The 24,445-nt window shown below is 41.9% G+C and overlaps 1 protein-coding gene across 1 annotated transcript in view; it reads left to right on the top strand.

Moving 5' to 3' along the window:
- Positions 1-24,445, top strand: part of CPNE7 (copine 7) — a 358,406-nt gene that overhangs the window by 29,149 nt on the left and 304,812 nt on the right. Inside the window, exon 3 of the mRNA XM_086945595.1 lies at positions 6,477-6,551. Coding sequence (XP_086801721.1) covers positions 6,477-6,551 — 75 coding nt within the window. The remainder of the gene's footprint in view (positions 1-6,476; positions 6,552-24,445) is intronic.

The following is a 24,445-nucleotide window of genomic DNA, read 5'->3' as shown; positions in this document are numbered from 1 at the left end:
TTGTTTGTTTCACTAGGGGTGCCCTCAGGATTTCTTGGGCGTTTTGGTGGTGGATGTGTGTCACATTCAAAGTCCCTGGCTGTTATATGATCCGACACATTGACACAGCCATTCTGAATACGATGGGCCTTGAGAATCTACCACTTCCTCACTGTCCTTGGTTGGTTCTACCTCCAGTCCACCTGAGTTTATCTTCTCTTCCACAGTTGTGATCTGTTTCCTAATTGCCCCTATCGCCCCACTCAGATATTTCTTTTTCGTTAATGAAGGGGGTCCCTGATAGCTTTTTCTTTGGGGGGAGGGGGCTAATTATTTGTCACCTTTCTTTTTCCCATCATGCCAACAAATTAGCAGAATGAACAAAATGAACACACGTGGTCAGCAACAGGAACCAACAAATAAAAGGTCTGCAATGGCTAATAATTTATACTCTGTGCTTTTGTAATCATGCTTGGTATTCATATGCTGTACTTACAAGTGCCAAGAAGGGCATACAGTCTCGCAAACAATGCTAATTCTTAAAATACCTTACGGGACCCGGTCGGAGTCATGCACAGTCAATTCTGAATGGTAGGACCACGGGGTGGCCCTGCCCTGCCTCTTCCTGTCAATGACGGGCAAGGACGGGCCTGCATTTGGCAGGACTCCGCCCATGCGCGGCCAGCACAGCATGATCTTGCAACTTCCTTTATGCGCCTCCAGTCGCCAGAGGATGATTTAGGAGGAAGGAGAGGAGCCTGGGGGATGCAGTCCGTGCCCCAGCTCAGTGAAATGGGGTCCCGCGCAGCGGGGTCTTGCAACTGGCTTTATGTGCCTCCAGGCGCCGGAGGATGATGCAGGAAGAAGCAGAGGAGCCTGGGGGATGAAATCTGTGCCCCAGCTCAGTGAAATCGGGTCCCGTGCAGCGGTGTCTTGCAACTGTCTTAATGCGCCTCCAGGCACCAGAGGATGATGCAGGAAGAAGCAGAGGAGACTGGGAGGTGAAATCCGTGCCCCAGCTCAGTGAAATCAGGTCCAGCGCAGGAGGTGCCAGAGGATCTTGAAAAAGAGAGAAAAAGCATCTATGGCCTACATGAAATTTTGCTGAACCATTACCAAGTTATTATTATTATAATTCACACATTAATAGTTGCATTTCGACTTCTCTTGATTGATTCAATTACTGTCCTTCTCTAAAGGTTTCATGTCAATATTAGGCACTACTAAAAAAGATGATAACATCATTTGCATGTTCAACATTTTCCAAAACAAATATGAACGTGCCACTCTGAAAATACATGTGTTGATAACGTTAGACAAAGCTGCAGTTTTGCATACTATCAATTATTACTAAATTAGGCATTCTAATAATTTCAGAAGCTTTATTATGCTTTTTCATGTTGATACATTTTGAACTTATCATCACCACACTCTATATATTGACTAAGGTTTGGTTCTCCAAACGTGATTCCATACATATACAAATATCATTGTTTATCTTTCTTCACGTTATAAAGTTTTCATGTTTTGATGTTTCAAACACTTCTGCATGCTTTCATGATGCAGCATGATATCTCAGGTTTGTTGACTTAGCCAGTTTACATGTTTTTAATCACGAAATAATTATCGTAAATCGCTTTTGATAGTGAGAATTGATAGAGGCAAGCGCCATCTAACATTTACGCTCCATGATGTGATTGAATGTCTTGGAAAAGCTCCCAAACAAATTGGAGTCGCACAGCATAGGAAGGTAATGATTTATTGGGCAGCAGGGCCAATGACCGCATATAGCGATTGAAGGACATTTCCTGGGTGAATCCAGTCTGTGTGGCCTCCATTTAGGGAAGACCGTATAACACTGATTTTTAGGTTGCAGCCTACCATACAGCTTAGCTGTCAGGCTATGCGAAAGACATATTGGGGACTTTCAGAAAGTTGACCTAGTATACATTCCGCCTTTTACTTGCTATTGGCTTTGTGGTTTGTAACTCACGTTTGCTGACTTTCCATTTGCTGGCTTTATTTGCATCAGGCTGTGCAACTTGTGTTCGTACCTCCCCATGCAAAAGCTGTGTTTACAGTATTCTTCCAGAAACTCATTTTCTGTAATAAACAAGCCTTTACATCTTGTTATCTTGCCACATTTGCTGGGCATTCAAAGACTCAGGTCAAATGTCAAGCTGTGTGTTTTTTTGGGACCCTGGTGTTTAATTTGATTTTGCTGACCAGAAAGTGAGCATGTTTATAGGAAAGAGGAATGCAGCGTACTTTCTCTATGGAGCCTGCTTGTGCCCTATGTTTTTAGAAAACAAGTATTTTAGACTTAGCCATCTCAAATTGTATCTCTTTCTGAACCTGTTTCCTGCTTCGAACATTCAGCGCCAGTGCTGAACGTTCGAAGAAACGGGTGCGGCCGCGTCGGCCGTTGGACGTGCCCAGCACCAGGGAGGTAGCTTGCGCGACGTCCAACGACGGCAGCAGCGAACAGGTTAAACTGCACACCACATTTCAATGTGTTTTGCAAAATACCTCTTCTTTGGTGAGTCCATTTAATTTGTAAAACTGCCTTTTTAGGAACATAGTAAAAAAAACATATTTCAGTCTCAGCGTCAGCCTATCATATGGTGATCTTGGCCAATTTACACTGTTTATGACCCATTCACTGTCAAGCACAGGATAAGCTCTTTTCACAGGAAAGAGCCAGCCACAACACAATTTAACAGTGCTTGGTTTTCACTTTGATGTGTAAAGCATATGCTTTATTTATGACATCTGCAGCAACTTGTTTTGGAGAGGAGGATACGTTTAAAAGCACTTTTGATGAAATCTATTGTGTTTATGTTTAGTTACACAATAATTATGTATTCTGTCTTTAACTGTGCGTTTTTTGGAACACATATATTAATGGATATAAAGGATTCCCTCATTTGTCGTTGAAATCACTAGGGTCATTATTTCAATAGTGCAGCAGGTGCAGTGCTACAGGCGACAAAAGGTTTAGGAAACCCACTGAGCACTGATTATTGTGATATTTTACCACTAAACAATCAGTCACAAGTGCAATTACCTTGCAGACACTAGGGCCATGATTTGAATGGTGCAGCAGGGGCAGCTGCACAGGTGCCAAATGTCTAGGAAACTCACCGAAGACTGAATATTACTATATTTTACTACTGAACATGCAGTCAAGTGCAATTACCTTGCAGGCACTTTGGTGATGATTTGAATGGTTCAGCAGGTGCAGCAGCACAGGGGCCCAAAGGTCTAGGAAACTCACTGAACACCGATTATTGGCACATTATAATCAAGCAATCAAAAGTACAGTTACCTTGTAACCACTAAGGCCATGATTTGAATGGTGAAGCAGGTGAAGGCACAGGAGCCAAAAGGTCTTTAGAAACCCTCTGAACATCGATTATTGCTATATTTTACCAGTAAACAAGCAGTCAGGAGTGCATTTTGTGTAACCATTTCACCTATAGCCTCACATAGCCTGAAGCATCAGTGTAATAAAAACTGTAACCTATTGGACTTTTCTGTCTATATACAGTTTATGTTACATTCAGTGCATTTATACTGCACATTTTCACAGTTTTTGTATGGCCCCTCAATGATTCTGAATCTGGACACACTAACACCTTAGCAAAGGGCATTCTATAACATTATCACTTGAGCTCTTGTAAACACTATATTAATACTTATTCTTTAGTATTCCATACCAAACATTTGCAAAGCCAATAGGTCTTGCCTATGTGAGACCTTTTGACTTTGTCAATGTTTTTTAGCCATATTATACAGCAGCACTAGCTTCAGTGCATTCAGTGCAGCATATCTGAGAATATTTTGCAAGTGCTATGATGCAGACAATGCTGGCTGTGTCATACCGTTTTTTACATTACTTTCAGCCATGTGCAACATAGCTAAAAACATTAGCAAAACCAATAAATCTCACATTGACAAGATCTATTGGTTTTGCCAATGCTTGTTACTGTGTGCGATCTCTCTGCAAAGCACTGAACACTAGTGGACTGGTGACCAGCCAACTAGAGCATAAATGAAGTCCTAGCTCCTCATGCCCTGTTGGAAAATAGGAATGCATGTTATTGACTTTGGAAAACATACCTAAGGTCAATACGATAGTCCTTGCCAACTATACATAGCTGGGCTCACAAATATCCTACATTGTTTAGTAAACAGTTGTTCAGTCTTGCAGTCTTCTCGAAACAGAGCAGCCTGGAATGGGTTGTTATATTACTGAAACTTTTACAAAGTTGAATGCTATCGTTCCGCATAGTACTGTTGCGGTGCATAGTACTGTTGTTGGCGTCTGCCACCCAAAATTCTTTGATCCAAAATTACCAGGGCACCTATTTGGTGCATTTTGCAGTGCCAGTGAAATCTGCATTCTCTAACCATGTATAGTATTGCAACACAGGTCAGTCTGCAGAAGGCTGAAACTAGGACATGGCGATGGGGCAATGGTTGGGTGATACCAAGTTGTCCTGCTCTTAAAGTAACCCGAACCCCCAGCGCACCATGAAAGTACCAGAATAGCTAGTGCAGACTTGATCGGGATAGGATCTACCAGCAATATGTAGTTGAGTAAAGGAGGCCTTAAAAATGCTATGTTTGTGGGCATTTAATGAAACTAACCAGAAAGTCCCTTTTCCTCGAAGTCTCCAGGCCTTCTGATTAAGCCTTGAAAGATCTGCTACAAAGTGTGTACATTTTGGCATGATATGATTTTTGCTTTACTTTCATATAGTCTCTGGTTTTGTCCGTCGCCAGTTGACGGTAGCGCCAACCTGGCTGTCCTTCCCACATTAGTTAAAAAGCAAGTTATGTATGCCGTAGCTGGTTGACCTGTTTTTCAAATTCCCACATTATTTACCTTCAATCTCTGGCCTGGACATACAACCAAGGAATCTACTAGAAGTTACATTTTGGGGTACTTTCCAAACTGTGTTTTCCTTTTGTGATGCAGGGAGTGCTAATTAAATATTTAATGCAAACAAAACCCTAAAAAGATCCACGTTTAAATCAGTCAGAGTTCATTATACATTCACTGATCATTTAGAGGAGACAGAATCATAACATATCTGTTTTAGGTATGTTATCTCGTGTTCTATTGAATGATAGCGGTCACCCGATGGAAGGAATTTCATAGTTAATGATTCGTCAATTTCTTCCGAACAAAGTCCCACGCAAAAAAGACTCTAGCACCTATTAAGGCTGAAGCGCACATTTTTAAGATTGTTAAGAGTAAGGACTTTAATGATAGTATCACCCATGTACTATTTATATTTTTCTGATAGACAACTCAATAACGTATTACGAAGACATTTTGTTATTTTTGTTTACAGTTTCTTTATAACTTGCGAATCTCAGTAGAATTTACCTTTGGAATGAACCAATATACTTCCTTTGCTGTTAACAAAAATATATGGTCTTTGTATCAACGCAAACAACAGAATTTTTAGATAAAGGATTGGTCTTCACCCATTTTCTTCAGTTCAGGGGCTGCTGTGTTCTTAAGTGAGGTTGTTTTTTTTAATGTCAGTAAAGGTAAAATCTCAGGTCAATGCTCAGGATGAATATGGAATGGTTACATTGGCTTGCTTTTATGTAAAGTTAAGAAAGGAATTTTTATTTATGTGTTTTAATGAACTGGATTCTATCTCTTTTTATTTTTTATTTGTATATATGTTCCTGTGTTTAATGGACTAAGGTCTAAAAAACATTGTATTTGACACAACATGAACAAAACTATAAGTTCTGTGTAAAAGGGCAAACAAACTGAAACAACCCATTTCTATGGAAGACAACATAATAACTCATATTAGGAAAATGTTGTCTTTACAGATTATGAATGACAGTAGACATTTACCTTTGGTTTGCACCAATATAGTTCCTTTGCCGTTAGCAAAAATATCTGATCCCTGTAGAGGCACAAAAGCACAAAAAAATGCACATATTTTATGGAGATCAAACCAACATTTTGAAAGAAACTTCTCACAAAGGATAAAGCATATACTTTGGCAGCAATACGGCTAATAACAAAACTCATGACCATCATGGCTTTGTAGTTAAAATGAGTTCACTGGAGACAGCCTGGGTGTTTATGAGCATCACACTCAAATCACACTCAAATATCAGTATCTAGCTAACGGGTCATTGTTCTTTTACAAGTCTCTTAAACATCTGTGTCAAGAGAAGTATTGAATGGAATTATAAGTCCTTGGGAAATGGCAATGAGCAAAGAAGAGTTGGGTGTTCTTGTGGAACCCTCCTGAACAGCTGCACCTGGGAGCTGAATTAGTTTTCTTTTCAATAGCATGGAGTGGAGAGGTGCTTAGTTTTAACACCAATGACTGTCTATTCATTGAAATCCTCTATACCTTGTTCCACAAATGCTTGGAGGCTGTTAATGCAATTTAATTTTCACTGTGACTCCTGCTCTTTGTTAACCCACGTTTCTTCGTTTGTTCTTCTCCCAGGTGAATGCGGAAGAGATTTCTGGGAATAATGGCTACGTCGAACTCGCGTTCTGTGCGAAGAAGCTGGATGATAAGGTATTCCTTGCCAGGTGCTCTGAAGGGTATACATATAATGGAAACATGCAAATTAAATATGGATTGGAGCTGGAAAGGTGCATTAAATGTATATGTACCACAAAATATATTGTACACGTGGGAAAATCTGATAGTTTCACCTACATTTAATTAATTAAAATACACGAACAGTCATAAAGCCCAGGAGATTGCAGATCTCTCCAATTACAAATGGATAATTATTTAGGAGCAATATGTAGAAACCCTAAAATACTAAGGAAGAACTTCTTCGCTATACTTCACACATGAAAGTTTCTAATTATGTAAGTAGAGAATGGGAGGAGCCCATGTATGCCATTTATCATTATAGAATTACTAAGAAAAATAAGTCACAATAATACATGATCAATATGCTATAGATGGTAATCACAGGAATAAGGATTATGAATAATTGTAGTGGAGAATTGGGACCAAAATTAATTCCAAAGTGAGTACAAGTAAACTGTTAAAATGATCCAGTTATTTACAAATCCGGAACTTTTTTATGTACATATTTGCTTTTGTTCATAAATATATAGCTTGGTATGATCTACCATTTTCTTTCAAGTATTTGTTCTACAATGATGTTAGCACAATGACACATAAATTAAGATCAGTAAGAGGCTGGGTCAATATTGATGTCAAATTTTCAAACATCTTTATGAAAATTAAAATCCAGTTGATTGGCTGAGAAGCATATTTGGATATTCACTTTCCGGCTAGTCCAAAATTATCGAACCTGTGTTGGCAGGGCTTGCTATTGCTAGGATACCAATAATGCAATTATGGAAATAAGAGAAACCCATCGTTTCTTGGTGGAGAGAGCTGTGCTTGACGAACATCATGGAAAAAGCAATGGGGTTTTCTCAATGTTGAGCAAAAAACATTTGTAATAATTTGGGACATTCTACAACACTATTGGTAAATAATGAGAAAAATAGAGTCAAAAGTAAAGCTGTATTTAATAATCTAAAATATATTGTTTTTAATGTTAGTGCTGTTAAAACAAGTGATATAGAAAAATACCTAGAATTGTGAAACATAATGAGATAAATGCAACCTCTACTGGCACCAGTACAGATAGTTGATATGATACTTATGGTACTCACTATCTCACAGGGAATACAGAGGATTTCCCAACAACCAGATGTTTAGTGTGAAAGGAACAAAGAACACCTCCAACCTACCTGATGTTCCAAAGCTATGGCCTTTCAGGGAAACATTACAGTTCTCTATGTATCACCCTGGCTCTAATAGGTTATGAATTGTGCTATTGTTAAACAATATAGTTTTTGCTTCTTTGCTTCTGTTACATTGACTTGTTTCAAGATCTCTAGGGCCAACTGCATAACACCTTGGTGCCTGCCATTGGAATCAGACATTTTGTTTTTAGTGAGGGAAAAGGGGTGCAAAGAAATATCATAAAACAGTGGACAACTGATATTGTTATCACTAAGACAGGCAGCATTTATATGATATGCAGTGTCAATAGCTGCATCACCATTCACATTCTAATAACATTTAAGGCCGTGATAATTTGTGCCGCTGAACACCAAATCTCACAGATTTTCACGCTCCAACACTGCGGCGTACCCAGCGACAGTTATCTAGAGACCTTCAATGGTCAATCCTCATTGAAAAACTTAAGTTGATATTCACATTGATGGTTTTTCTGCTTACCAACTGTGGGGCCTTTTGAATTCTCAGACCTTACAAGCACGAGAGGAGTGCACAGTTAAATGGAGACTTAGCTTAACAGGAGGAACATATACAAGAAGAGTAAGATACGTTATCAAATAAGAAGAAAGCAAATGAGAGTGACAATAAAGCCAACCAAAAATACACAATGAGTTGGCTGTACGTTTTCTGTAGGCCCACATGCTGCTTCCACTGTCTGGTAGGCGAGAACGGAAAACCCTTTGATGTAATCTGGTCCTTCCGCTCAAGTCATGCAAAATAAAATTAAACATCTGAATTGTGTGTGAGTCTACAGAACCCAGTCAAAGGCTGAAGAGAGGTTTCTGACTCTTGTGGAACCTGTGACTATTTGGAGGTTGCCAACATACTTTTAGGAAACCCAGTAAAAATGATTGGCCTCACAAAAAAAAATAACTCTACACAAGCCCTACCTGATAACAAGTATTTTCTACATAACACAGTGGTGAAGGTTTTGCAATTGAGGTTTTGTACTTATGCTGAACAACCCATCCTTACATGACTACTCTGGTTTTATGAGGAAATTGTTTTTTCTGAAGGAAGATCAATAGAATTTTCAACCCGTACTGCCATCTTCAATACGGAGGAATATCAACCCCAAAGATTACAAAGAATGTTTCTATCAATCCTACTTCTTCATTAGAAGATAACATTTACCTCTGTTCAACTTTCCTTTCTGATACATGTTCTATACATCCAAAGACAACGTCAAGTCCCCATGTGGAAGTGGAGGAGAGGAAAAGCTTGGGGTGTGGGAAGTGAGGATGGATATTGATATCAAGGAAACATATGAGGGAAAAGGGCTAAGGAGGTATGCAAGAAAATGTACCACTCCTGCCCTTTACGTTAGCAAAAATAAACATAAAAGGAGTACCTCCAAGGTCCTCAGTGAGCACTTGCATCAAGGGTGGTATCATGCCCCAGAACGTTTTACCACCAGCCACTTATAATTTTTCTGCATCTGCTGACCGACCACTAGATTTTATGGTCTTCAAAATCGAGGGTACTATGTTCACCTGATAAAGCACGCATTCATTGCCATTCCTCACAACCCTCAGGCAAGCCGGATGTGAGACTGATGATTCAATAATTAGTTCCTCACTGCTTGAAACTCACTCCATATCAACTGAGTTGTAGCACTGAAGTTCCGAAAGACGAGAATTTGTCTTACCCACGCCTGCAGGTTCTGTTTCATAGTTGACACCTTTTTAACTTTGTATCCAACCGATGTGGCTCTCAAAGAAGTGTAATGATCATACCTTCCCTAACAGTGTCTGAGGGTCTGGGGGATGTAGATGACAGATTCAGGTTGGGCATCGGGACCAGGAAGTTTCACAGCCACCGCCTCTTACAATTCCAGCCAGAGCCCATCTCATGCATACCATGTGCCACAAGCCGCCACCTTACGACCAGCCATCTTCAAAGGAGAATGCCTCAGCCCTTCTATGATTGGCTTTCTCTAGATCTTCACTTGAAAAGATATTGCCATTTACTGCACATAGCGAGAAACACCTGCCAGCTGGCTGAAAGAGATCAGTGCACAGATCCTGGAAAAACATGCCCATTCTGCTTGCCTCAGAGATCCCCCCTCTACTGTGGTTTTGGTAGGAACTGATTACCAGTTTCAAGACACATTTCAAGTATTTTTCGTTTGTCTCATATGCTATGCCCACACACTAAGTCAAAAGTGTTACTGACCTATGGGGTAGGATGCAGGGTACAAGAAAAGACCCTGTGGCAGAAGTATGTATTGCACCCGATGAGGACCAGCTCAATATATGCTAGCTGGTAGAGGGCTGACGAGTTGCATTCCACCCTTCAGCAGCATCAATCAAGAGTATCTTTTCTTCCAAAAGGGAGCATAAGAAATCTGCTGGGCAGACTCTGAGGATCGATTGAAGTAGCACCCATTAGACCTTATGTTAATCAACCATATCTGCAAACCAGAGACGTTTTAAGGCATGGGCAAAGTGGATAATATCCCAGGGCTCCCACCTAGGGGCAGGGTCTGACTGGACATCAGGGGAATTAGGCAGTGCCCAATGGGCTAGTCTCACAGATCACAGTGAGGGGTGGCTTTTTAGCAGTTTGTGGTCTGTTTTATGTGCGGATGGGCATACTTTTTTGCTGTTGAGTTTTTTTTGCTGTTACCTGCAGCAAACACAAAGCATGTAGTCTCCCATACTTTGCAAAATACCCACACAGTGTGCTTTACAAGTTCAAAACTGGTCTAATCTGCAATATGGGCCACTTTTTCAACTATCTTCTTCGTAATGAGGGCCCCTTTTATTTTGGTGCGGGCATTTTTTTGTCCCATTTCAACCTTGCCAACGGGCCCCTGGAAAAGTACATTTTGCACTTTCAAAGTTCTGTCTATTTCTCTATATCATTCTTTAACACATAATTTAATATTGATCGGAATCATGGGGCTTTAAGTAGCAGAAAATGGGTAATAAAATACAAATTTGTTTCTAACAAGGTCGACCCCAAAATATTTCTCGCATAGGACCCCAAAATCCATAAGTTGACACTATTACAAACACCTCTCAAATCCCAGCAGTTCCTCTGCTCCTGTGCACTCCATCGGAGAAGCATTACTGCCTTGCTGCAGGGGGCACGGTGGAAATCACTCTAAGGCTGGAATAAATGCTTCTTGTTATGAAAGTAGGTCAATGTACAGTAGGTGGTGTGGTGGTGTCCTGCTGGCAGGCATTCTGGTGTGGCTCTCTCTTCCAGTGTGAAGCCACTGCTAATCTACAAAGTCTGACGTGGAGACAGGGGTAATTGTTATTGCTTTGAAGAGTGATGTTATATTCCCTGTGAAAGATAGGCAGAAAACATGCAGAAAATCCATTTCTGATGGAAGTCAACTTAGCTTAGAGTGCTTACTCTGATATATATATATATATATATATATATATATATATATATATATATATATATATATATATATGTGTGTGTGTGTTTGTGTGTGTGTAGATAGATAGATAGATAGATAGATAGATAGATAGATAGATAGATAGATAGAATAAGTGTTTCTTTTTATCATGCACTCAGTTATTGAGTCTATTCTAAAGGAAGATTCTATGGGCCAGATGTAGGTGGCCATTTGAGGCCATTTACCGAGCGGTAACGGCCGATTTTGGCCGTTACCGATCGGTAAATGGGTGACAGGTATGTAGGGGGCATTATTTTACTGAATCGGTAAAATTACCGATTCAGTAATTTTACCGATTCGGTAAAATAAAAATTCGGTAATTTTACCGATTCTGAGGCACCCAGATGTAGGTGGGACTCTTCAGAGTCCCAGAGGCCTTACCCAATCGGTATTTTACCATTAAATCCAATTTGATGGTAAAATACCGATTCCGGTGTGCATGCACATGTGTGCATGCACACCTATGCCATGTGACTGGCAGACCTGCCCTTAGGGCATGTATGCCTGCCACATGGCACCCGAGCCTGTTTTGGGGGTGCCAGAGGGTGTCAAAGTGACACCCCCTGCACCCTTGTGAAAATCGGTATTTACCGATTCGGTAAATACCGAATCGGTAATGGACATTCATTCTATGGGTTTCAAAGCCCATAGGAATGAATGGGCATTACCGAATCGGTATTTACCGAATCAGTAAATACCGAATTCTTCCGAATCGGTATTCCAGCACATCTGGAATACCTACATATCCACCCCTTAGATTTATTGATTTTTAATTACCGAATTGGTAAAATTCGGTAATTAAAAATCGGTAAATCTATTTTACCTACATCTGGCCCTATGTTCTGTAGGAGTTTGTGGACTTTACTACAGCAAAAACAGCTGAATGTAATGACACTAAACATAGTAGGAAGCCAGAAACAGGTGTTTGCGAAGTTGTGAAGTCAACGTATTTACTAATTAGCATAATTGTTTAAAACTTTAAACACAAAGAACAACTGGGATGGAAAGAGTCCTTGTGCTCAGGGCCGTGAGTGGGATGGTGAAGACTCAGCACTTGTGCACGCGTCTTTCTGACCTAAAGGTGTAGGCCAGGCAGTGTGTGGTGGTGAGGCAGTGCCGTTTCATATTGTACCTAATGCTGCAAAATGCCTAAGAAGGCCCCTGTGAAGCAGTGAGTAAAACACTCTTGCTAGAAGTATTTTCTTGCAGCCAGATGCCCCACCTGCTTAGGCAGGACACCATGTTTATTAACTTCAACTGAGTGAAGTCTCTGGCAAACTTGAGAAACTTTTCGTGCCTCCACAGAGGGTACAGTTTTCCGACTTCACGAGTATGGTTAATGTTTCTCCCAACCCCTAGGTTGAATGACACTCTCAACCAAGGTGTTTCTATTGGTATTTATCATAATATAAGAAACTATCTCTCAGAAGGGAAAAGGAGCATACTTATGAGAAAATGACATTACCCCTTTGCCTTTATCCTCATCCTCATTTTCTCAGTCATTACAAATTGAGGCAATCATGTGTAGAGAGCCCCGGGGTAAAGGAGCCTGGATACAGGGCGTGACTGAAAGCCACACACTGGGCCCTCTGAGCGCAGACTTGCAGTGCTTAACTTGAGCCAGTGGTTTCCGGTGCTCGGCACCGACATTTAATTGTCAACACTGGTGCTTGTGACAGGCAGTCATATAGTGGCGCTGTTTGTGTGATTTAGAGATGAGCATAACAACAGTTTTTTCTAATTAAATATGCATTAAAAATGCCTTATACCTTTCCCCACGCTATTTTTACAGCTTTGGGGGCGTGGAATAGTCTAGATTACTTATTAGCTGTGTTGGTACTGTCGTTTGGAGTGCTTGCATGGGCAATGGGTGGTGCAAGCTGCGGAGGCCTCCAGACGAAGGGAGGCCTCCAGGGTAGGCAGTCTTTGGGCACCTGACATTGATGGTAGACTTGGAGTTGTCCTCTTCCCCACTGCTTGCATTGTTGGGAGATGTTCGCCCTTTAGAGGCTGGGATCTGGCGCTTTGCTGCTAATGCTTTATTACTGGCCAAGAGGCAGATCTCCCTACATTGGGGCGGACCTGTGTTACCGACAGTGAAAGCTTGGCTGAGGGATCTTATGTACTGTGATATTACCAGTGATGTATATGCAACGTTGTTGCCTCTTGCCTCCCGACCAAAGAATATCTGGCAGCCGCTCCGCTCCTATTTGCTACTCCACCCTGAACTCACTGACTAAAGTGTCTTCATACCTGCATTAAAAGCTATGCCGGCTAGTCCATTGTGATCATCAGAGCTGCTCGTATTTACGGTTGTACAAACCTGCACGTTATTTGTTGGTTGGTGTTAATAAGTTTGCCACTGTCATCATCGATATACCATGCCTTGCTATGGCAATTATGTTTTGAAAGATGCAATAAAACAGTTTATAAAAAACATAAAGAACAATGCCACCCTTTTAATATTTAGGAATGTCCCAGATGTTCTGCCATCAATGTTGATCAATGGTCAATGTTCCAGGGCTTGTACAAAGATAAGAATATTCTGGGAGAAAACACTTAATTTTCTCAATGGTGTAACAAAGATGGTAAGGGTCCCAATGCATGGAAGTGAAAAGGAGCACCTTACCTGACAGGTTGGTTTTTAAGCAGCCATAATTGAGGTATGGACAAAGTGCCACTGCACCTGCTGCTCTCATGATAGCTACGCTGCTGCTTAACACCTTAGCTGCGTGTAAACATTTCTCCCCAGTGCTGCGCTGTCCATTAGAACTAGTGCTGAATGGACGTTCAATGGTCGTGCGCAGCACTGGGGAGGTAGCGCTGCTGACGACCATTGGCCGTCAGCAGCACTTAAGGGGTTAAGAGTCTCTGAATTCCCCATTCTACCTGTCTCTCCTTTCTATCTCCAGGCTGCTCTCATCTCATCCTTTTCCCATTTCACTCTCTCTTTACTAAACCCTTCCAGTCTCTCTCTGTACACCCCCTCTAATTTCTTATCATCTTGGCATTTTCATATTCTCCCCTCTCGTTCTACCCTTTACCCTCCAGCTTCCCAGATCCCCCTCATCTTCACCCCTCTTCTATCTATGCTATATCCTATTGCCCAAATCTCCATTTAATATTGCTGCAGTTCTACCTCTTTCATTTTTATATCTTCTCTTTGCTCCTCGAGGGCTGTCGCTGTTTCATCATACATTTCCTCCCGTTCTACCCACCACAATTATTTTTGTCCCTTTGTTTCTCTTTCATATCGACTTTTGCATGTTTGTGTCATCTTTCCTTCTCTCAAGACTCTATTCTTCACCCCTTATCTCATTCTTTCATTTCCCAACTATTTTTCACCCTCTCCTTTTCTACTCCATTTTCTTCTATACCATTTCTCCCAATGTGTCTCCTCATCCTTTTCTTCTTCCCTCTTTTTTCCCTGCATAGCAGGTCTTTTTTTCTCTTTCTCCATCTGTCCTCCCCATTCTACCCACTCTTTCTCTCTCTGAACTGAATCGCCCCGCTCTCTTACTCTCTTTTAAGTTCAAAAAAAGAATTTTATTTGATAAAAGGAGAGAAAAACAAGGTGTCAATACAAAGTATAAAAAGAGCACAAAATATAAGAACAGTGGTAAGCAATAGGAACAGTATAAGTACAAACAATAATGAAAACTAATCATGAGCATTAGAGCTAAATAAAGGAGAGGCAATAATTGCATAAATATGGCTATGCAGAGGTAAATACATATAAGTGATAATAAAAGAAAGAAGGAATGCGAAGGGCAACTAAGGGGGTTTGGAGACCTCTTGCTGGGAAGGTTGTGGATGGATTGAGCAATTAGCACATACGTCAAGGTAAAGCGTGACAGGAAGCCACAAGTCCATACGTTTTGCCGCCATGTAAGCGGGAAAAACAAAAGCAGTATCCAGTCTATGATTGTGACAAACATTATACCACCATGCTTTAAAGTAGATGTTAGAACATGTTTTCCAGTTGACTGTGATCTGCTGAAATGCAACAGCTAACAGTAAATCAATGATCTGAATATTAAGTTCAACAGCTTCCCAACAAGGAGAAAGACTTCCCAAGAAAATGTTAATGTAAGAAAAAGGAATGCGGGTGTGAAAAATTACATTGATTTGAGCCCAAACCTGCAACCAAAAATCATGAACAAATTTACAAAAGAACAACATGTGAAATAAAGTTGCTGTTGGGGAAAAATAAGACCAACAAATGTGTGGAGTTGCTGGAAAACGCCTATTAAGGTCATATTGTGTAAAAAGGAACCTATTGTAAATAAAGAACAGGGACTGTGTTGAGGTTGCCGCTCTAGAGGATTTGCGGATCTTAGTCCAGATCTTGTCCCATAAAGGAATGGACCAAGATGTAGCAAGGTCATGTTCCCATTGTTCCTCCACTTTAGATTTGGGTCTAATGAGGTCTTTAGTATGAAGGTTCTTGTAAATAGAGGAGGCTTTGGGAGTGGTGCGCAGAAAAGAGTGGAGTTGTGAAGTGGGGGTAAGAGAAGTAGGAGAAGTATGTGTTTGTAAAAGTTGGGTGTAAGTTGCCATTACTGTCTCTTTAAGAAGAAGATATTTGTGGGCAAAAGAAGCAGGCAGACCATAAGTGGAGCGAAGAGTTGGGAAGGGTATGAAAATGGAGTGTGAAAATAATTGGGAAACCCAGATTAACCCTTTTTGCCTCCAAGACTTCCAGTAAAAGGGTTTGTCACGAATCAAGAGGGACATGTTGTGCCAAATAGTGGAAGCAAAGAAATCAGCAACTATCTCAGGAGGAGTGGGTGGAGAGGATAAAAGTAGTTTGGTGGTAAATTTATGAATGGGAGTGGGAATAGAAGAAGGTTTACGTGAAAAGGAAAGATACTCAGCGAAAGAGAAGGGGGAAAGAAAGAGGCGCTCAACTTTAGCCCATAGAGTACAAGGAGAGGCCGGGTCTTGCAAACAAAAGGAAGCCTGTCGTAACAAAAACGCCTTATGGTAAACTGGGAAATCCGGGAAGTTGGCTCCGCCTTCTGACTTGGGGCGTATAAGCCTAGCAAGGGACATTCTAGGTTTTTTGTTGTTCCAGAGAAAAGATATCAAGACTGAGTTGATCTTCTTGAAAAACTTGGAGGGGATGGATACTGGGATGTTAGAAATAGTGTAAAGGAATATAGGAGATAACATCATCTTGATGGTGTCGAGACGGCCCCACCAAGATAAGTAAAGGGGATGCCATTAGTCGTTAAGTCTGTTAATTTTTTAATACATTTATTTAAACAAAGGGAAACTGTTTCTGAAATGGTGGGGGTAACATGTCAGCCAAGGTATTTGATGTGTGAGGAGCTCCATGTAAAGTTTGAGGCACTAAAATCAGGCTTGAAAGTAGACTTCGTCAAGGGTAGAATCTCACATTTATCATTATTAAACTTATATCCAGATATCCGGGAATAATCTCTCACTTCATCAAGGAAGGCGGGAATTGATTCAATGGGGTTGGATATAAAAAGTAAAATATCGTCAGCATATGCGGCAAGCTTGACTTGGGAATTCAAGGTTTGAAAGCCATGGACGCTAGGGTTTTGACGGAGCTTGGATAGGAAAGGCACCAAAGCCAGGTTAAAAAGAAAGGGGGACTAGGGACATCCCTGACGGACACCTCTGCCTAGGTCAAAAAGGGAGGAGACCAAGCCATTAGCGCATACTGCCGCAGGTGGGTTGGAATTCAATAACGAAATCAAAGAGATGAATTTAGGACCAAAACCAAACTACTTAAGGGAATGGAAAAGATAGGACCACTCAACCCTATCAAAAGCTTTCTCAGCATCTAGGGCGATCGCTGCAAGGGAATGGAGCAAGTGTTGGGACTTTGATAGGACATTAAACAGAAGTCTAGTATTATCGGTGATAAATCGACCCTTGACGAAGCCGGACTGTTCCTCACCCAGGAGTTCCGGGAGTAAAAGGTCAAGACGTGCTGCAAGTGACTTAGCGAATATTTTATAGTCGATATTGACCAAAGAAATGAACCTGTAATTTTTGCAATACTGAACATCTTTTCCTTCCTTGGGTATAAGGCAAATGTGGGCGTCAGAAACAGAACCTGAGGAGGCACCTAAAGCAACAAATGTATCTATAAGAGAGTGTAATTTTGGGATGAGTAACTTTGAGAAATGAAGGAAAAATTCAACGGTAAAACCGTCTGGTCCGGGGGCTTTGTCTTTTTTGAGAAGTTGGAATCCTGTAAGTAATTCTCGCTGGGAAATATCCAATTCTAATTGAGGGAGATCAAGAGGGAAATGGTCAGGTTTGTGTATGGTAGATAAGAAATGATCTAAAGATTGGGGAGAAGGCTGAGTTTCAGAAGAGTACAGGGTTTTGTAGAAAAGGGAAAATTCAGCTAGAATATCAGCGTCTTTGTGTTTAAGGTCAGAATGAGTATCATAAATGGACTCAATATTCAATTTATTGTGTTTGACTTTCAAATAGTTGGCTAAAATTTTCCCTGCTTTATTGGTGCCCCCATAAAACTTTGCACTTGATTTCAATAAATACAGGGAGGCGTCCTCTGTAGAGTTTTTGTTGAACTTAATTTTGGCCTTGACAAGAGCTGTTAAACTGTCTTGTGAGTGTGAAGTGAAATAGGCGTGTTCCAATTTCCTAATATCTTGAAGGAGATCCCCAGTGAATTTGCGGGCGATTTTCCGTTTTTTTGCCACATATCCAATTATAAAATCTCTCACCGCAGCTTTAAAAGTATCCCAAATGGTGTGCTTAGGGATGGAAGGGGTATCATTGAACAGAAAAAATTAATCAAAAAATTCAGTGAAGGAGGCAGTGAACTTGGGATCCAAGAGAAGGGGATTATTAAAACGCCACCTCTTGGGTCCAACAGGTTTAGGGAGTATATCAAGATGGACTAAGACAGGGGCATGATCCGAGAGTAGAATTGGACCAATTTCGGCATTAGTAAGAGTTTGGGCAATATTGTGAGTAACAAAAATATAATCAATCCGAGACTGGGAATGATGGCAAGGAGAGTAAAAAGTAAATTCTCTTGCCGTTGGATTGCAAAGGCGCCAGGCATCAATGAGTTTGTGTTGGGAGACGGTTTGAGCAAAAAGTTGGTGAGATTTATTTGGGACATATGAAGCTTTAGAGTTCCTGTCAAGGAAGGGATCAAGGGGTTGGTTACAATCACCTGCCAAGATGAAGTTATCATCAACAAATCGAGTGATGTGTTGAGATAGCACATGCCAAAATGTAGGGTCACCGCCAGAGGGGGCGTAAACATTGAGAAAAGAAATTGGAACAACTCTAAGAGACAGTTTAACATGTATCCATCGGCCATCAGCATCCGATTCCTGAATAATCAAGGAGTGAGACAGGGATTTACGACATAGAATAGCTACTCAGTTTCATTTACCGTCTCCCTGGGAATAATAAACCTCACCCATCCAGCCTCTCTTGAGTTTTGCGAACTCTACATCAGATAGATGAGTTTCTTGCAAGAATGCAACACCAACATTTAATCTAGCTAGGTGAGACAAAATTCTTTGTCATTTGATTGGAGAATTAATACCCTTAACATTCCATGTAACTATTATCAATGACATAATATATAAGACATGGTAAGATAGACAAGGGGAACAAATTCAAAGAGAAAGCCCATGAGACAAGCGAAAGAGAAATAAATGATCATGAATGACAAAAATGAGGGAGAAAAAGAATAGCAAAAGAGGAAAAGGTTCAAGAAAAAGGAGGAAGAAGAAATAGTAAGTAAAAAAGAAAAGAGAAGTGAGAGAAAGCAGGTATATACTAGGAAATGAAAAACAAAGTAGAAGCGTGAAAAGGAAAGCATGAGCATAATTGGAGCAAACATAATAATGTCCATGAACCGATAAAAAAGGAGATTGTGAAGAAATGAAGCAATGAAAGGGAAGGCAAGGAAAAGAAGAGACGAATGAAGAAGAGAGGAATAAGCAGAGGAATAAATAGGGAAGACAAAGACTACCAGAGAAAGACGTGTGAAAACAGAAGAATAGGGTAAATAGTCCCAAAAATTAAATGACAGAAAATGAAAAAAGAAGAAGTAAAGAAGGAGAAGCCAGTAGAGAAGAAGAGACACCTTCAAATGGGAGAAAAATGGGTAGGAGGTTGGAAAAGAGAAAACGAGGAAAAAAACAGACATGTTGAACAAGAAGGGAAAATGTACTTACAGGGAGGGTAGGTGAGGGAGCACAATCAGTAAGGAGACCGAACGTGAAAGGAGGGGAGGGGTAGAGCCAACTGGAGGAGGCAGGGCATCCAGGGTCAGCGAGCCACCGAGCCGGACGGACAAAACGGAACGCGGTGTATAATCTGTGGAAACATGAGGATAACATTAGGAGAGTGAATCAATAAAGATAAGAGACAGCAAGGAGATCATATAATCAGAAATAATAAACAAGAAAAAAGTAAATAAAAAAGAAATAGGGATATATACATAAGTGTAAAGGAGTGAAAAGTACAACTGCTAAACTTGAGGAAAGAATAAAAGAAGCAAAACGAGGGGAAACAACAACAACTTAGAAAAATCATGGAGGAAAAGAGGAGGAGGCACCAGAAAGGTCCATGTCAGCAGCTCGGCAGGAGTTAAGGAAACTCTGAAGTCGAACAGGATCTTCGTAGGTTGTCGTTTTATTATTGTCGTTGACCTTAAAGAGGCATTGGTGAAAAAGTCCATATCTGGCACGGATGGAGCGAAGATCAGATCTCATATCCAGGAAGGCCTTACTACGATTAGCCGTGGTTCTAGTGTAATCTTGCGCAAAAAACAGGGAAGATCCTGACCAGGTAGGATGAGGAGATGCCCTGGCCGCTGAAAGGACTTTTAGGAGGTCAGTGTATTCTAGAACATACATGATGATGCCTCTCAGTCTCGATGATGTAGAAGTGGGAGATGAAGCCCGGCCAAGTCTGTGGGCCCGCTGCATGTTGAGCATAGTGTCCTCCGGCATGCGCAAACGTTTAGGTAGAAAAGACTTGAAGAAACCAATGGGGTCATTCCCCTCGCAACCCTCCACCAGGCCGTAAATGCGTAAATGATTACGCCTGTTATGATTTTCAAGGTCCTCGACCTGTTTTTGAAGAGAAGAAATCTGCGAGTGCATGTGAGAGACTTTAGTAGACGACTCCTGAAGAGAAGAAACACTGCGCTCCACTGATGTGACTTTCGCATCCATTTGTGACCAATTATCAGTCAGAACCTGCAGCTTGGCGTTGGTTTCCTCCATAAAGGGACAAAGTGCTTTTATCTCCTCCAACAATAACTCCAAGGATATGGTGGCGGCAGTGTTAGTCGATGAAGGAGGATCCTTTTTCAACCTTTTGGTAGTGCCTTTCCCCGAGCTCTGTGTGGGGTGCTCCATCGTGCGATGCGATGTATAGGCAGGAGGTGTTTGAGAAGCTTCTAAATGAGCTAATGCTGAGAACACCTTAGAATTCTTAATAAAAACGTGCTTTGAAGCCTAATTGACGCGGTCCAGCGTGAGCTTGCCCATGGAATTGCAGCCGCCACTGAGGAGAGCACCAAGCAACACACTTGAAGGACCTTTGCAACCTCCAAAATATTTAAACGACAACAGGAGGTCAAAAGAAAAGAAGAAAAAAAAAAGAGTCTCTCATGAAACGAGGAAGGGTGGTAGAAGCCACTTCCACAGGCGATGAATTCAGGAGAGAGATGAAAGGATTCAGAAAATGGCCGCAATAACTAAAAAACTGAGGAAGGTGAAGGCAACATCCATGAGAGGATGAAGAATAAAAGGTGGCAGGCAAGGAAAATTAATAAGTGGTAAGTCATGGCCCATTATAAGCAAAAAGAGGAGCGCTGAACATTGTGAGAGGGCGCCAAAGGCAGGAATGTGCTACGCGTTAAAAATCGGCACTAGAGCACAAAATGGTGGTCGCGGCCGTCATGGAGCCGCGACCGGAGAGTCTTGAAGTGCAAAAGCGGCAAAGCTCGCTTCAAAAAGCTGCAAAAGAGACTCACTGCATTCTCGGAGTCTTCCGACGTTAAAATCCTCTGTCTGCAGGTCTGAAGGGAAACGCGAACTGCCTGTTTCCTCCGACTGAAACGGAGCGCTCACGCCGGTGCCACCATCCTCATGGGGCGCTAAGCCACACCCCGCTCTCTTACTCTCTCTCTTCTCTATATCTCCTTCCTTCCTTTCCCTTTATTCATTTTGAATATAAGGGTACTGGTGCAATGCATATTTTGATTATAATGTATGATTTCTTGTAATTTAATGCATATTTTTGATGCACATATTGTTTGTTATTTATTGTTCATGATTGAAAAGTGTTTTGCGGTGTGTCAAACTCGGACATGTTAAAAATTACAAATTGTTTAAATCAATGTGATAGAAAAGTTTGATGAGTAAAACGTTGGTGCTTATGAATGACTTTATCAAAGCACAGAGTCTGCTTTAAATAAAGAGCAGCTTTATAAAAAAAACGAGACCAGGTAATTGTTTTTTGATAGAGTCCAATGTGGCGAAATCAGCAATATCCTGAAGGGAGACAGTGTTGGGGCAGGTGAGTTCCGCCACAGAGTGAGTGTACTTGTCTGCATCAGGTGAAAGGGTGGGTGGACTACTTGTCGCTTGCTGTGGATGTCTGGAAATGTAATCGACCAGGATACCGCAGGCTGGCATGTATCTCATGGAAAGCTGATACATCTGAAGCTGCAGGGCCTATTCCTCGATCCATAACGGCAGGTGTAGGGCAGTCCCAGGAAACAGATAGCAGTGGATTGTAGACTGTGAGGGACCTGAAGAGGCGCCGTCCAAGTCGAAGTGGAGATAACAACAGCCCCACTTGATGGCGAGGGCTTTTGTTTTTGATGTGTGGATAGCGTTTTTTCCATCTCTCTAAAAACTCTGCTGGCATATGCGGCAGGGCCAGCGGTCATCTCTGGCATGCTGCAGGCGTTTGACTCCCAGACCAATGAGACTGGCATCGACCACTAGCTAAGAGTCTTTGGTGGGGTTGAAGTAGGCTACTACAGTGTCTTGGAGGAGTGCTTTCTTCATGGTTTGGAAAGCATCTATCGGGCCCATGGTCTTGATGCGTTGGTGAGGCACGTCAGTGTCGCTAAGTTGGGGATGAGTCTTCCATAGTGGGTTGCAAGGCCCAGAAAGCTCTGCACCTCTGCTGCAGATGATGGTATAGCTGCATCTCTTATGTCGACGCATTTGGATGGGTTGACCTTGACGCCATCTTTGAAAAAGATGTAGTCAGAAGCCCCATCTCTTTTTAGAAGAACTAGCATTTTGCATGGTTCAGGGTGAGGCTGGCAGACTCAATCCTTGAGAGGGCGGTATGCAGGTGGCGCTGACGCCTTTCAAGAGTGTGTGCATGAATGAGGATGTCATCACCGATGTTAATGACACCTCCAAGGCCTGTCAGAATTTCTCGGTTAGCAGTTTTGAAGAATTCCACAGCCAAAGATATTCCAAAATTGAGCCGGCGGTAGCAGCAGAGGCCAACATGTGTGGAGAAGATTGTAATAGATCTGCTATCCTCATGGAGCTCTAGCTTATGGTAGCCTGAGTTCAGATCTAGTTTGGAGAACCATGTTGAGCTATTGATGTCAGCTATAAGGTCATCAATAGTGGGGGATATGTGCTGTTCTCTTTTAGTTTCTGTGTTGGGTAGGCACATGTCCATGCAGATCCAGATGCAGCCCGGTTGCTTGGGTTTGTTGGCTGCTACTATAGGGGATACCCATGGGGTTGGTGCAGAGACTTTTTCAATAACTCCTGATTCTTCATATTTTTGGAGCTCAGCTTCCTCTGCTGGACGGAGAAGGAAAGGGATTCTGTGGTGGCGGAGTGTCACTGGGAGGACTGAGGGGCCAATATGAAGCAAAATTGGTGGAGCCTTTAGGCAGCCCAGCCCAGTGAATAGTCGAGGGAAGTTGAGGAGAAGCTTGTCCACATCTCATGAGTAGGGTGACCAACCGTCCATAAATTTCACGGACCGCCCGTCATTTTGGTGTCCTGTCAATTGTCTGTCAGCCTTCCTTTTACAGATGACATTTGTTCGTAATTCTGGCCATTTCAGCAAACTGTGCTGTTTCCCTGCAAGAAGCCTCAGGAGTTCAAGCTTCTCACAATCTGGGCCAGCTCGTACTTCTCTTTTTAACTCCACAGGATGCAGCAGCCCCTCCCCGAGCTCGCACAGGCTGTGGACAGGCCCATTGTCATTCTGACTGCAGCTGATTATCACATTTAAAATGACAATGGGTTGCCTGCCTTTAACATAACATGTGCAGGCAAGTGGCCTTGGGGGCGAGTAGCCCACTTGGAGCCAGTAGATTGTAGCAGTGGAGCTTTCCCTAACCAGAGTACTGTGGGGAACTTGAGACCTTGTGTAGTTTGTCAATGTTGTTCACTGAGAGCCCAACTAAATCAAGTACATTAATCCCCGGCGGTGTGGCACCTTCCCTTCTGTCACTGCCAGGGGCTGTTTTTTCTGCATGCAGCAGTCCTTTGCCTTACTCCTTTAGAGACATAGAAAGGCCTGTCTCCTTATGAGATGGTTACAGTCCTGCAATTAAAAATGTGTGGGGGTTCGACGTTGACAGCACATCCAGATTAGAAGCTCTGTAGATTTAGGGACCTTCTAGATGTGCTCAGGTCTGTTTGATTGTATTTATAATCCAACAATGACGAGCAGTTTATGTTGGTTATCTATTTGCTTACTTATATACGAATGCATGACTTTTTTTGAAGTGTCTGTGGAATGTACCTTGTGTCCTGAAATTTTGTCCTGAATTTTTACTCTCACTGCCCTGAATTTTCACCCATGCGAGTTGGTCACCAAGGCAGCAGTGAGGTGGTTGAGTTGAAGTTGTTCGGACGTGCCACAGCTGATGAGTGCTTCTGAGTCTGCAGAGGTGACAAAGAATTTGGCCGGGCATGAGTGGTTGCCATGTGATGCAACTCAGAAGAAGACACAAGCCAACAGGATAGGCGTCGTGCTCCCATACTTGAAGATACGTGCCGCCGTGGGCTGCAGGCTTTATGCGGAGCCAGGTTGTTGAAGTGTCGCAAGCTGGCGATGTTCACAGAAGGGCCTGTGTCGATGAGTGAAGTGGTCCGGGTACTGTCGATGAGGACTTGGCGAATGGGGGGCATATGGCATGTTGGCTGCCCTAGTGTCAGGGCAAATTAGATGAGGAAAATGTCTT

Source organism: Lissotriton vulgaris, chromosome 12 (assembly GCF_964263255.1).
Source record: "Lissotriton vulgaris chromosome 12, aLisVul1.2, whole genome shotgun sequence".
Taxonomy (NCBI): domain Eukaryota; kingdom Metazoa; phylum Chordata; class Amphibia; order Caudata; family Salamandridae; genus Lissotriton; species Lissotriton vulgaris.
Note: the sequence above shows the minus strand (reverse complement) of the source record. Positions and strands in the feature narration are given on the sequence as shown.